The sequence below is a fragment of the Rhipicephalus microplus genome, chromosome 9 (genome assembly GCF_043290135.1).
Source record: "Rhipicephalus microplus isolate Deutch F79 chromosome 9, USDA_Rmic, whole genome shotgun sequence".
Classification (NCBI taxonomy): Eukaryota; Metazoa; Arthropoda; class Arachnida; order Ixodida; family Ixodidae; genus Rhipicephalus; species Rhipicephalus microplus.
In genome coordinates, this window is record NC_134708.1 from 4,864,817 (window position 1) to 4,877,505 (window position 12,689).

Here is a 12,689-nt window from a genome sequence, read left to right on the forward strand (position 1 = left end):
AGATCAGTACGGGGTCATTAGGCAGTGAGTTTATTTTGAAAAACGCATAGATACGCAATTATGAAGACCAGAGTGCTTATTACGTGGCGCTTGCAATGCGACGCTATGACCGAAAAACGGATGTTTCCTACACTTAACTAAAGCTATACATGGTGCTGCCACCTGCCAATGATTTTGCATTCTATGAAAACTTGGTTTCTTCAAATCACTGCTAGATAGCGTCCATATCTCACGTAGCACCTATTCACTGATTTTCACGCGCAGAACGTCAAATGAACGTTTTAGGGGCGAAGCTCTTTATAACGGCACTTGTTTGTCCCTCGTAGCTGTTGTAGTGTGTAACAGGTATAACATTTTGACCTCCAAGGTGGTGCCGGTGAAAGATTTCTTCTGTGCGTTGTTGAACAATAAAAATAGTGCTCAATGTACATGCCAATGGCTGCTAAGGGGGAATGAGAGACAGGAGCATTCGGCTTTTGGTTAACGAGCACGCTGCGATCCCCATTAGCAGCCAAGGCATGTACAATGAGCACTGTCTGACAAGAAAGGGTTGCTACGTTATACTCGCTGAGTGTAACCTCCTTAGTATTAGAAAGGTTTAGCGAGCGTTGAGCCGCAGTGCCATGAATACAATGAACTATAGTATATACCATGAACTCGAGGTGGTTGAAGGTGGGAAGTAGATACGAAGCGCAAGCCGTAAGAAAGTAAAACCCGAATTCTCCTGTCTCTCATTTCCCACTAGCAGCCATTGGCATGTACATTTAGCACTATCTGACAGGAAAAGGTTGCTACGTTATACTAGCTGGGCGTAACCTCCTTGGTTTTAGAAAAGTTTAGCGAGCGTTGGGCCGCACTGCCAGGAATACAGTGAACTAGTATATACCATGAAATCGAGGTAATTAAAGGTGGGAAGTAGACCCGAAGCGCAAGCCGTAAGAAAGTGTGCGCGTGCCACCTCTCGTTTAGTCCTTGGAATGTCCGCTGGATGGCGGTGCTTCTATATGGGGAATATATGATGAAAAGATGCGAGATGGTGGTACCTGGAGTGTTGAATAGATGGACGAACGGACACACAGACAGACGCATGAACGGACGCAGGGACGGACGCACGAACAGACGCACGCACGGACGGGCGGATGGACGCATGGACGGACGGAAGCAAGAACGAATGGACGGACGAATGCTTCGTTCCACTCTCCATCATTCACTCCGTGGATATGCTGCCAATTTTTTTATTGTCCCTCTCTTCAGGCAGAAGACCGTCGTCTTTCGACAACCTTTGCCAGCGAAACACGCACATTTTTATTATTATTATTATTATTATTATTATTATTATTATTATTATTATTATTATTATTATTATTATTATTATTATATCCTAACATATAGATAGATAGATAGATAGATAGATAGATAGATAGATAGATAGATAGATAGATAGATAGATAGATAGATAGATAGATAGATAGATAGATAGATAGATAGATAGATAGATAGATAGATAGATAGATAGATATATGTTTAAAGGACGGTCGAGGTAGGCACCCTCCTCGGGTCATCATCTAGCGAGATAGTTAACCATCACATATTTACTCTGCCATTCTCTAATACGGAGGTTTATGGCACGCAAGTTTTCGAAAATGATGGCAGCCGAGGATTCCCGATACATTATTGTACAGATTACTTTTGCCCCTCAGAAATCTGGGCAACGAAGGAAGGCCGCTTTAAGCGCTGCATTTTCATTTTTGTGTCTATTGGTAAGCCTGTTTCCCATTGGACTTCCTGGGGGGAAAGAAGGGGGAGGGGTAACACCTTGCTTAGCGTTGCTGTAATATGCTACTGAAATTGACGTAAACTCGAACACCTTTCCACCCCAAATCAGAGAACCTTGCGCACACCCTATGCCCCGCGTCCACTCTTCCCACGGCGCACATCCTAATTGTTACGCATCTTCCATGCGATGTCGTTACGTGCTTCACCTAAATCAGTGCACACGAGTGGCCGCGAGGTCGAGTACACATTTTTCGTTCCTACACGTTTCGCCAACGGGCATGTTTAAGTTGGGAGAGAATGACTTGCTGGGCCTCTTGAACATCCATTCCAACCACATTTTGTAACGGTGTACGCAGGGTCCTGATCGTAATTAGCAATAAGAAAATAAAAATAAAGTGGACAAATAGTTTAGAAGTAACAATGATACAATAAACATAAGGGTGCTTTACACGTATAAAACAAAGAAATGAAGCCATGATGTTCACCACCCGGGAAATAAGTGTTGTCCCGATTCATTCTCAATCCAATGATCAGAAAACAACACGGAGGAAGTGGAAAACAAGTTCCCCCTTTCCCAGGAAAGCACTCCGGTCAAGAATTCTGACACGCCCAAGCTCTGCTACAAATGAGAAGATGACAATATGAAGATTAAACGTGTATTCATCCTTTAAAGAGGTTCCGACTGGAGTGTGTTGTCTACGGTCCCCATTAAAAGATATTCCAACTGTAGAGAAGGCTCGCGCCCTCTCTCGGCACACCAGGAAAGCTCACGTTTAAAACTATATGTGGAGCAGCTGGGAGTCTGGGACATGAGCTGGGAAGTTGTGACTAATTTGGAGTGTACGTGGCGCCTGTAGAGTGGCACGCATATATACACACATGCGGCATCTCTTACACCGATAGCAAACGCATTACTAGGCGAACAATGATTTGCCTTGCAAGAAGATCAGCGTCCACTTTGAGACCGAGTGTTCGACAACGCCCACAACATCGAACAGCATTGTTTCAACCGTTAGAAAGCTTGACCAGGTTCTCCGAAAAGCGGCTGCATCGGTGATGTTGCTTTCGAAAGGCGCCGTTTGGCTCTGTGAACGTAAAAGGTAGCCTAGGAACACACAGCCGTCGAATACGCCGCGCTGCCGCGCCGCGCATAGCCGCGAAACAGCATTCAAGCTAACGCCTAGACCGCGGGCGCCATCTACGTGCGGCGAGCAAAAACGGTGGCATCGAACTGGAAACAGGAGCGAATGAACAACGCACACACGTGGTATGTACTCACGCCAGGTGTCCGGCTTCACGGAGTACAGGACGAGAGCAGAGAAGAGGAGCGTTGTCGCGAGAGTGGCCGCCGTCGCGGACCTTGATCCACTGGCCCTGTTCGCCATTGCACTTGGCCGGCTTGGCTTAATCGACTCGGCCTGCTTGGGCTGTCGCGGCAGAAGCAAATTCTGAGCTCCGGCAGAGGGCGCGCCCCCTTTATAGCTTTTATTTTCTGTGGCGTCTGCACTACAGAGCGGAAGCCACACACATGAATAATCTGTACACAATATCAAAAAAAAAAAAAAACAAGTAACGATGATAGTTCGGCGGCAGCACTGCCCGGCGTCCAGCGCTCGGGTTATGGTGTCACTGCAGCACTGGGATGGACTTTGCGGCGGGCGAGAAGACGAGCTGCGGCTCGAACGGCGAGTACGGGACGAAGGGCCCGAACGGCGGGAAAGGCGGCAGGTTGAAGGGACGAGTCGCCGACAGCGGAGGGTACAGGGGCAGCGCCAGCTTGCCGCGGTGGTGCGCGGCGGCGGCCGCCAGGAACGGGGAAAGGCACAGGGCACCGGCTCCTCCGCTGCCTGGTGACGGGCACGAGTCGGTGTCGGACTCCGGCCTCGCCCGCTTGCCTCCTCCGCTGCTCGTGGAAGAGACGTCGTCGGCCGCCGGCTCGTCCTCGTCGGAGAGCGAGCGCTTGCGCTCACGACCTTTGACGCTGAGGTCTTGCGGCGCCTGCGCCATGCTCTCCATCTTGACGTGGAATGGGATCTTATTCTCCGTCTTGACGATCTCCGGGAACGAGACGAAACGGTAGACGAACTTCTGGCCCAGCACTTTCTTGATGATGTTCTTGTCGTAGTAGTAGCGGAGCGCCCGGCTCAGCTTGTCGTAGTTCATGTTGTGCTTGTTCTTGCGGAGCCCCCAGAGGCGCGCCACCTCTTCGGCGTTGACGAGCTTGAATTCACCATCCTCGTTGGTCCAGGTGATCATGTGGCTGTAGCGCTGGCTCAGCAGCAGCTCGAGCAGGAACTGCCACAGCGTGATGTTGCTCTCCATGGCTGCGGCTGCTGCGCGACACGAGGAGCGGCCGCCTCCAACCGCAGGAAGCGGCTCATTGGTGCTGGGCGGCCCCGCAAGCAGGAAACGGCCCAGCTCAGGAAGCGGCCAATTGCCCGGAGGCCGGGGCTCACCTGCCCGATGGTGCTGGGGGGGTTCGAGCGCTGCTGGCGCGGGCTCCTCTTCGTCCACCGGTGGCGGTGGCGTCACCGCCGCGACCGTCGTTTGCTGGTGGTCGTTGCAGGGCGGCGACTCCGTGGGCGGCTCCGGCGTCTGGGCCTCGGGCCCGGGGCCGGCCGCCGCCATGGAGCGCTGCAGTAGATGCCTGAACCTGGCCAGCGCTGCGCCGTAAGAAACAGGAGAAGTCTTTGCGCGCGGTCGTCCCGTTCGACGGACTGAGCGCGACTAACGGTACATCGGGGCCAACGGGCCGCCGGGCGGAGAAAGGGCGCTGCGGCGCTTTCCTTCCCGCGCGCCGCCGACTTGACCCGCTCCATCCGGGCCGCCCGGCTTTCCCGAAGCCCTTTCCCGAAAAAGTTTAGACCGGGGCTACCCCGTTCTCTCTCTCCGAAGAGGAGAGGAGGAGGCCCGGGCCCGGGTCCCGTCCGGCGGCGCGAGAGCGATGACCGCGCAGGATGCGCACTGGGTCACTGGCACCGGAGAAACGCGGCTGACCCCATTGCCCAGAAATCCGGAACGGCTCCTTGTGTTTGCCGCCGAGGACGTTCACCTGGCATTGAAAACGAGTGCAACGGCCGCCGGGAAGGAAGGCCGGACGTTGACCGGTCTCTGCTGCCACCGCTCAGCTGCGTCGTGTATCTCCAATCGACGATAACGAACGGCAGCTTTTAAGTAATCGTAGGCCTTCATGCACGCTCTCACATTCACTTCGTTGTTTCCGAAAAGCAGGAGAGAACTTCTGCGAATCCCTAAACTACTTCGCTATTGGCGATTCCTTTTTTTCGTCTTCAAGGTCTCATCGATAGCGGCTGGAAACTGAAGCGACGTTACCTAGATACGAACCAGTGCACAACTTCGCGTCAAAATCACGACCGCATTGAAACACACAGACAAACATGGACAGGATGGGCGCTCACTTAAAACCATTTATTTCTTGAGGAAAGCAGGTTAATAAATCTACCTACTCTTCGCCAACGCATGCGCGACGTGCTTGAGCCTTCTTCTCCATTATCATGCTATCGGCCACTTTCTTGGTACTGCCCTAGTCTGGCTCGTACAGGTTGAATAAAGTTCCGCTTGCACAATTGCGCCCCTCTGCTACATAAAAACCAAAACAAGGCAGCATGAAATATTTTGCAGGTGCTTTCCATACAAAAAGAGGGGTAATGATTGTGTAAGTGAAACTGCAATCGATCTGTACGAGTCAGAAAGTGTCCGACAGCACGTTTAGGCTCAAGCAGGTTGCGCTTGAGTTGGCGAGAATCAGCCTGCATTCCTCAAGCAATAAACAGTTGCAAGTGAGTGCCCGTCCTATCTATGTGTTTCTTCGCATCTCACTGCGGTACTGATTTAGGCGCAAAGTTGACTATTGAGTGCAGACATGCGCAAACTAGACCATTGTAATGGCGAACTGCGTTGTGGGACGACACACGAAGAAAGAAGAACGACAAAGAAGCGCAGTCTAACAAGTTGGTTTACTGAAGGATGAAGCCATCCTTTTGGCAGTCTCTGCCTACATGACCCTACGGGGTTAACAAAGGAACGCTAAGCGCCAGGAAAACAAGCATGTTCCCAATGAAACAGCAGCTGTCATGAACACAAAAACACGATGTGCATTAAATCGAATGTGAGCGTAGACTGGGGCGGTTACGTGTACGCGCATGCTCTTCGTCAAAAGAATAATCAATGATGGCTCTTTTCCTCCCGACACCTCGACAATTCTAATAACTTCCTTTCTTTCGACAGAACTGTCGTGCCTTCGAATACATTCGCAGTGCCGCATATGCACTGGTAAATGCACCAAGCCCAACAACGAATATTACCCATATCATGACCGCTCCCGAAGTCAAATGGGCTCTCGTCAACGTGTTTCTAACCTTAACCTTTTTTGCATTCCTTCGCTCACTGCAATTCTCTTAGTGAATGCCAAACAACCTAGCGAGGAGCTTCGTTAACTATGACGTAATCAGCAATGCCTGAGAGTTAAGGAGGGATGGTGGTTCACGTGCTGAAACAGCGAGGTGATTTTGAAGTTTCTCATAATGAAGAGGTGGTGGGGATATTTACTGCAGCACACCCTCCCACTTATGTTGGTCTACTTCAAAAGAATACAAGCTTCGAGAGTGACGCAACAATGAAAATTCGGCGATTCCCACAACAGCATCCCATTGGTCTTCGGCTTTCTGAGGGTAAAGACGGGAAGCAAACGCGCTCAATAGCAACCGACGAAAAAGCGTGTTTACTCTCCCTTCATTTAAAATTGTTTTCTTTGTGAACAAGGCCCGACCATACGGGTTCCCGTCCAACCCTGGATTTCAGTGTATACAGATACGACCGCTGAGTGCAACATTGGGAAGCACAGGGTTTCCCTTAAAGGGAAGGGATTCATCGCAGTGTCCGTCTCGCTCTATTATGTCAATGTATGAGGCAGACTTTGCGCCCCCTCCCTGACTTAGGGGGGCTAGGGGGTGCACCCCCTCGCATGCAAGAAAGACTGCAGCAAAACTTCCCTTGAACGAACTCCAAGAGACTCCAGCAAATGGTTTGTCAAAATGTAAGTGCGCTTGGCTGGAATAGCGATGCGGCAACTTGTCATCCGGAGCGAAATAAAACATCAGTTGTTGAAACGAAATTTCAATCCTTTTAATTGCAATGCTGCTTAAGAAAAATAGTTGTCCAACTGATGTTTGTACCATTTTTGTTTGCAATGCTGCTTCATTCAATGCGAATTTTTGCTTATTTTGGATGTTTTGAATAATTTAGTGATATTTTGCTGCAGTTGTACTCTTTGGACTGCAGTGCTTATGGATGGAGTCACTGTGTTTGAGCTCCCATTAAACCCTCTCCGGCACGATTCTCTGCTGGGCCCCGAAGGACTTCTAAGTACATCACTGCTTCTTTAGGTGAACTTCTCGGTGCTTCCTCTACAAGGGCTACTTCTTCCACTTCTTCCTGAGGTAGGACTACAATCTCTTCTGTAGACAGAATGGTTCATGTCTCAGCACGAGAGTCACATCTTCCTCAAAAGGCGAATCTCTCTATGTATCCAGTCTCTCTCACAATATTTCATCAACATGGCGTAAGAGGCATTAGATGGTGTCACAAAACATGTTCGTTGAACTGAAATGCGCCCTGCACTAATTTCGTTAAACTGTAAGGCATTGAAAGAAGTTCGTACAACTGAATTGTTCGTTTAAATGACGTTCGGTGAAGTGGTATTTATTGTATTATCGCAAAAAAAAAAATAACCCTACGTGTCCACAGGACTGCCATTTTGTACTTTAGACAAGGACAGAGCAGGTCGAAGGTACGGGGCAGACTTTGTGCCGCCGTTAGATAATGGGGGCGTGGTTGGGGGGGGGGGTATATTTTTTGACACGAGCCTAAGGTTATAGTTAGCGAGCACATAAATAAAAAAAGACGCCAACGTTCTTTCTTACAAATGTGAGAAAGAACGGCAAGCTAGCCATATGCACCGGGGAAAGGCCTTGCCAAGAAATTTGATTACGTTTTTACTCGGTGGTGGGGCTTGCCCGATTTCTGCTTACATACAGCGGCCGAACCTGATCGTGTCCCGCTATACGTCAGTCAACTATCCGACAGAGTTTGTTTGCAATCATGTGGTGACAGCAGCTCAGACTATAGTTACGCCTATTGGTGACATAGCTGAGCATACTATTTCGATGCATGTTTATCAATAAAAATGATAGGTGTAACCCTAAGGGACAAGAAGGGACCAGATTGATTGATTGATTTGTGGGGTTTAACGTCCTAAAACCACCATTTGATTTTGAGAGACGCCGTAGTGGAGGGCTCCGGAAGTTTTGACCACCTGGGGTTCTTTGACGTGCACCCAAATCTGAGTACACGGGCCTACAACATTTCCGCCTCCATCGGAAATGCAGCCGCCACAGCCGGGATTCGATCCCACGATCTGCCGGTCAGCAGACGAGTACCTTAGCCACTAGACCACCGTGGCGTGGCAAGAAGAGACCAGAGTGTATCAGAGAACAAACGGCTGTTAAGGACATCGATATCAAGAAGAAATGGACATGGGCCGGGCATATAGCACGTAGGCAGGATAACCGCTGATGATTAAGGGTAACTGACTGAATTCTCTGAGAAGGCAAGCAGGTGAGGGGGAGACGAAAGTTAGGTGGACAGATGAGATTAGGAAGTTTGCGGGTATAAAGTGGCAGCAGCAAGCACAGGACCGAGTTAACTGGCGGAACATGGGAGAGGCCTTTGTCCTGCAGTGGACGTAGTCAGGCTGATGATGATGACTGTTTTCACTGACGTTTCGTCTGTTGGACCAGACTCTATATTTCCTATTTCTTATTCTATCGGGGTCCACGTGATGTTTTTCTTGAGCGTGTGTGTGTGTGTGTGTGCGTGTGTGTGTGTGTGTGTGTGTGTGTGCGTGTGCGTGTGTGCGTGCGTGTGCGTGTGCGTGTGCGCGCGCGCGCGCGCGCGTGTGTGTGTGTGTGTGTGTGTGTGTGTGTGTGTGTGTGTGTGTGTGTGTGTGTGTTTGTGTGTGCTTAGCGCATGCGGTGAGTCGGACGAGATGACGCATGTCGTGAAACCTAAAATGCGACAGAAACAGCGCAACACTGAGGCAAGTCAAAAACTTTGAAGGGCCCCTCCTCATCTTCGCTACCCTTCCTGGCGGTTTGCCACCTCTATTTTCTTAAAAGCATGTCAGCATTAGGTGCTGAGCTAACCAGAATTTATCTCTCTCTTTTTTGGCAACATGCTGTTATTTTGATCGCGCATGATAGCACGGATGGGCGGCTGCGTGGCAAAGCAGTGCAGGAGACAATCACACCAGATATTTCGCGTATATCAACTACTTGAGAGTATGTACACTATAGACGACACGGGAATCACTGCTATTGCGTTACAACGTGCGCCAGAAAGGCGGGAAACGCTAGAACAGAATGATGCACTCTTGTTTTTTGTATTTTCAGAGGCTGGTGAAGGAATCTTTAAAGGAACACACAAATGTGCGTACGGTTCTCCTTTTTTTTATTGATATGATATATAAGGAGATGTTGGCGCACCATTACGGCGCCGGCTACTCCTTAGCCGTTAATTGAAACTTGAACACGTATCTTGAAGCAAAACATACAAAGCAGTGCATGGAAAATAGAAAGCTCAGGCACAGATATGCAAAGACACACTTATACGTACATATCATAATGGTAAGTAAATGTTTGAAAGCCATTGTAAGAAGTCTCTGGAAACAACAAAACACAAACAACAAACACAAAACACAACAACAAAACACAAAACACAACAACAAAACAACAAAGCACATGTCTGGTCCTTATAAAGATGCATTCGCTCGTATGTACATAATAGTCGACACGTCATTCATTTCACAACACACACGTGATGGGTGTCACATGATACTGTACATAATAAGTACATGTGTTACAAATGAAAGCTTGTTCTTTGTTAATACTTGTCAGCAATCCCGCTGTCTTGTAAAAAACGTGTTAATGCTTTTAAAGCGTGGGACTGTAAAACTCCAGTTGGCCACGGGCCCAGAAGTTTTTTCATGCTAAATGGTCTGTGGTCCAATGCGAACAGTTCGCTTTTAAGACGGCGTCTTGGCGTGTCATGATGTGGACAGTCTATGAAAAGGTGACATACGTCTTCATCTATAAATCCACAATCGCATTCGGGAGTTTCAGCTCTGCCGATTCTGTGCAAAAAATGTTTTGTGTATGCGGTGCCTAGCCTCAATCGGTGAATTAGAGTTTCCATCCTTCTATCTAATGCCAGCGTAATTCTGAATTCAATAAATGGATCGATGTGATATAAATCGCAGCTCTTTGTACTTTGGTCAAACCAAGCAGTTTTGCTCATTCTGAAAGTTGTATTCTTTATAATACTATGCAATTCATTTTTCGAAATCGGTAAAGAAACAGTAACGTCTTTACGATGTGCTTGTCGTGCTGCTTCATCGGCAGCTGTGTTTCCAGGAATGTTGCAGTGGCCAGGTATCCACTGGAATTTGATCTCATGTTGCGCCTTCTTTGCTTTAGTGAGCTCCTTCAGCGTTTCGTATGTCATACTATCACTTATTACTGTCCTGTTTGTACTGAAGAGTGATCTTAATGCGGCCTGTGAGTCACTGAAAAGTACCAATTTTCTAGCGTCTGCTACCGAGTTTATAAACTTTAGAGCATACAGAGTATCGAAAAGCTCAGATGTTGTAGATGACGTCGTGCGGCATAATTTAAACGATTCCTGAATATTGAGCTGTGGTATGATAAATGCCGATGTTGAAGACGTTGTAGTACTTGAGCCATCTGTGTAAATATGTATGTACCCTAGATACCGCATGTGTATCTGATAAAGCGCTAGTTGTTGAGCAGCTTGGATGAACATGTCTCTCTTTCTAATAATGCCATCCACTGAGAATTCAATGCTTGGTATAAAAAGCACCCATGGAGGATAGTCCATTTCAGAGTTCCAAAATTCATGTCTGGGTAATATATGTACATTACTCTGGACTTCGTTATGAGCCTTGCTTTTATCTCTTAGTAAAATCTCCAGCGCCAATGGGTGGTCCCTGTGTTGCGTCTGTAAGCGAAAAAAAATGCCGGCATGTTTCAATTGTTCTCATGACTGGAAAGGGTGGTTGTCGAGTCTCTGCTATGACAAGGCTGCTGGAAGTCGCTCGTGGAACACCTATGCAGACGCGCAGTCCCCTAGCTAATAGTCTTTGAAGTCGCTCCTCTGAAGTGCGGGAAAGGCCGTGTAACACTGCTGCAGAATATGCAACTTTTTGTCGTATTAAAGCATTGTGAACAGCGAGAATGGATGATACAGATCCGCCCTATGATGTCCCAGCAATTCTGCGGAGTATATTCACTAGCGTATTCACCTCGTTTTCGAGTTTCTTTATGTGAGGTGCCCATGATAGCTGCCTATCAAGTATTACTCCGAGAAATCGATGCTGTGTCACAATCATTAGTGGTTCTTCTTCTAAATTGAGATTGAAGTTCTTTAACTTCTTACGGGTGAAGGGCAATACAGCTGTCTTTGCGTGTGATAGAATCATTCCTCTTTCTTTTAAAAAGTTGTTGATAATATTTATTCCGTCTTGCAATGCAATCTGAATTAACCGTATGTCCGTGCCCCAGATGCCCAAATGCACACATCATCTGCATATAAGGAGTATTTCAACCTGGAAGGCAGTCTTTTAGCTAAATCAGCCATAACACAGTTGAAAAGAAAAGGGCTGAGTACGCTTCCTTGTGGCACTCCCTGTCTGGCGTCGTGTTCTGCACTTTTTCCTTCGCTTGTCTGAATGAATATTTTATGACCTGATAAAAATTTGGATACCCACCGCAAAGACCTGCCGGACAGTCCGTGTTCCAACATACTCAGCAGAACATGAGTGTGACTGACTGTGTCAAATGCCCTTTTGATGTCCAAGAACACTGCGACCGTCAAACTACCACAGGCGCGTTGATGCTCCACATACGTTACTAGGTCGAGTATTGCATCCATTGTGCATCTCTGTTTCCTAAAACCTGTCAAGTAGTTGGAGAATACACCAGTTCTGTTGCACCACCATTGAAGTCGCGCATCAATCATTTTTTCCATTACCTTACATAAACAGCTTGTCAGACTGATTGAACGGAAGGATTCAAGGTTCAAGGGTGTCTTAGCCGGTTTTAAGATCGGAATGATGCGAGCAGACTTCCAAGACTCGGGTACAATTTCTTGCGTCCATAGATTATTGTAAATATCTAAAAGAATAGTTGTGCCTGTGGGCCCAAAGTTCTTTAGCATATTGTACGTAATGCCGTCCGGTCCAAAGGCCGGTTCTCCTTACGTCAGTAGGAGATTCGTTGCAGAGCCCCCTGCTCCCTATCATATCAATGTGCAGAGCTGACTTTGAGGCCCCCACCTCCACCCGTGGGTTCGCCTACGAAAACAGAAAAAAGCGTTTATTAGAGTAGATCGGTGATGGGATAGCTTAGTCCGAGACCCCATTGGCGCGGGCCTATGGACGAGCATGTAGAGTAATTTTCAAAGAGACTTTCTCGACTGACTCGCGTTTCGTATTTATTTGCAGGATGTGTGACCGGCTATGACTAAAAGAATTGTGTCACCTCTATGTCGTGTGCTGAGAAACAGCACTTACTGTCATCAGACTCGTAGCTAAAGAGTGCACTACCCCCCCCCCCCCCCCTGACCTTGTCCTCTGAAATTCGGATGGCGGGAAGAGGTTTTACATAGGACAAATAATAAAAATGTGTTTTTCAAGGCCTTCAATCAGTGCTTCCCGCCTGCTCTTCCCGCCTTCGAAAATAAAAAAAAAAAGCTGCTACGGGCTCAACTACCATGTGTGCATATGCACGTGAATTGATTCATTTTCTGGCTGGAGCCTT

The 12,689-nt window shown here is 48.0% G+C and overlaps 3 protein-coding genes across 5 annotated transcripts in view; all 3 read right to left on the reverse strand.

The window, feature by feature from the left end:
- Nucleotides 1–3,187, reverse strand: part of LOC119163366 (transmembrane reductase CYB561D2) — a 29,990-nt gene extending 26,803 nt beyond the window's left edge. The window contains exon 1 of the mRNA XM_037415349.2: nt 3,056–3,187. Coding sequence (XP_037271246.2) covers nt 3,056–3,161 — 106 coding nt within the window. The 5' untranslated portion in view covers nt 3,162–3,187. The remainder of the gene's footprint in view (nt 1–3,055) is intronic.
- shot (dystonin-like protein short stop) overlaps nt 1–12,689 on the reverse strand; it is a 710,700-nt gene that overhangs the window by 349,571 nt on the left and 348,440 nt on the right. The gene's annotated exons all lie outside the window — the stretch shown is intronic.
- Nucleotides 3,231–4,792, reverse strand: LOC119163365 (uncharacterized). The gene has a single exon (XM_037415348.2). The coding sequence runs from the start codon at nt 4,402–4,404 to the stop codon at nt 3,403–3,405; it is 1,002 nt and encodes a 333-aa protein (XP_037271245.2). The 5' UTR covers nt 4,405–4,792; the 3' UTR covers nt 3,231–3,402.

Bases quoted from the DNA above. Each gene is read 5' to 3' on its own strand.
- LOC119163365 (XM_037415348.2), bottom strand. From the start codon at position 4,404: ATGGCGGCGGCCGGCCCCGGGCCCGAGGCCCAGACGCCGGAGCCGCCC.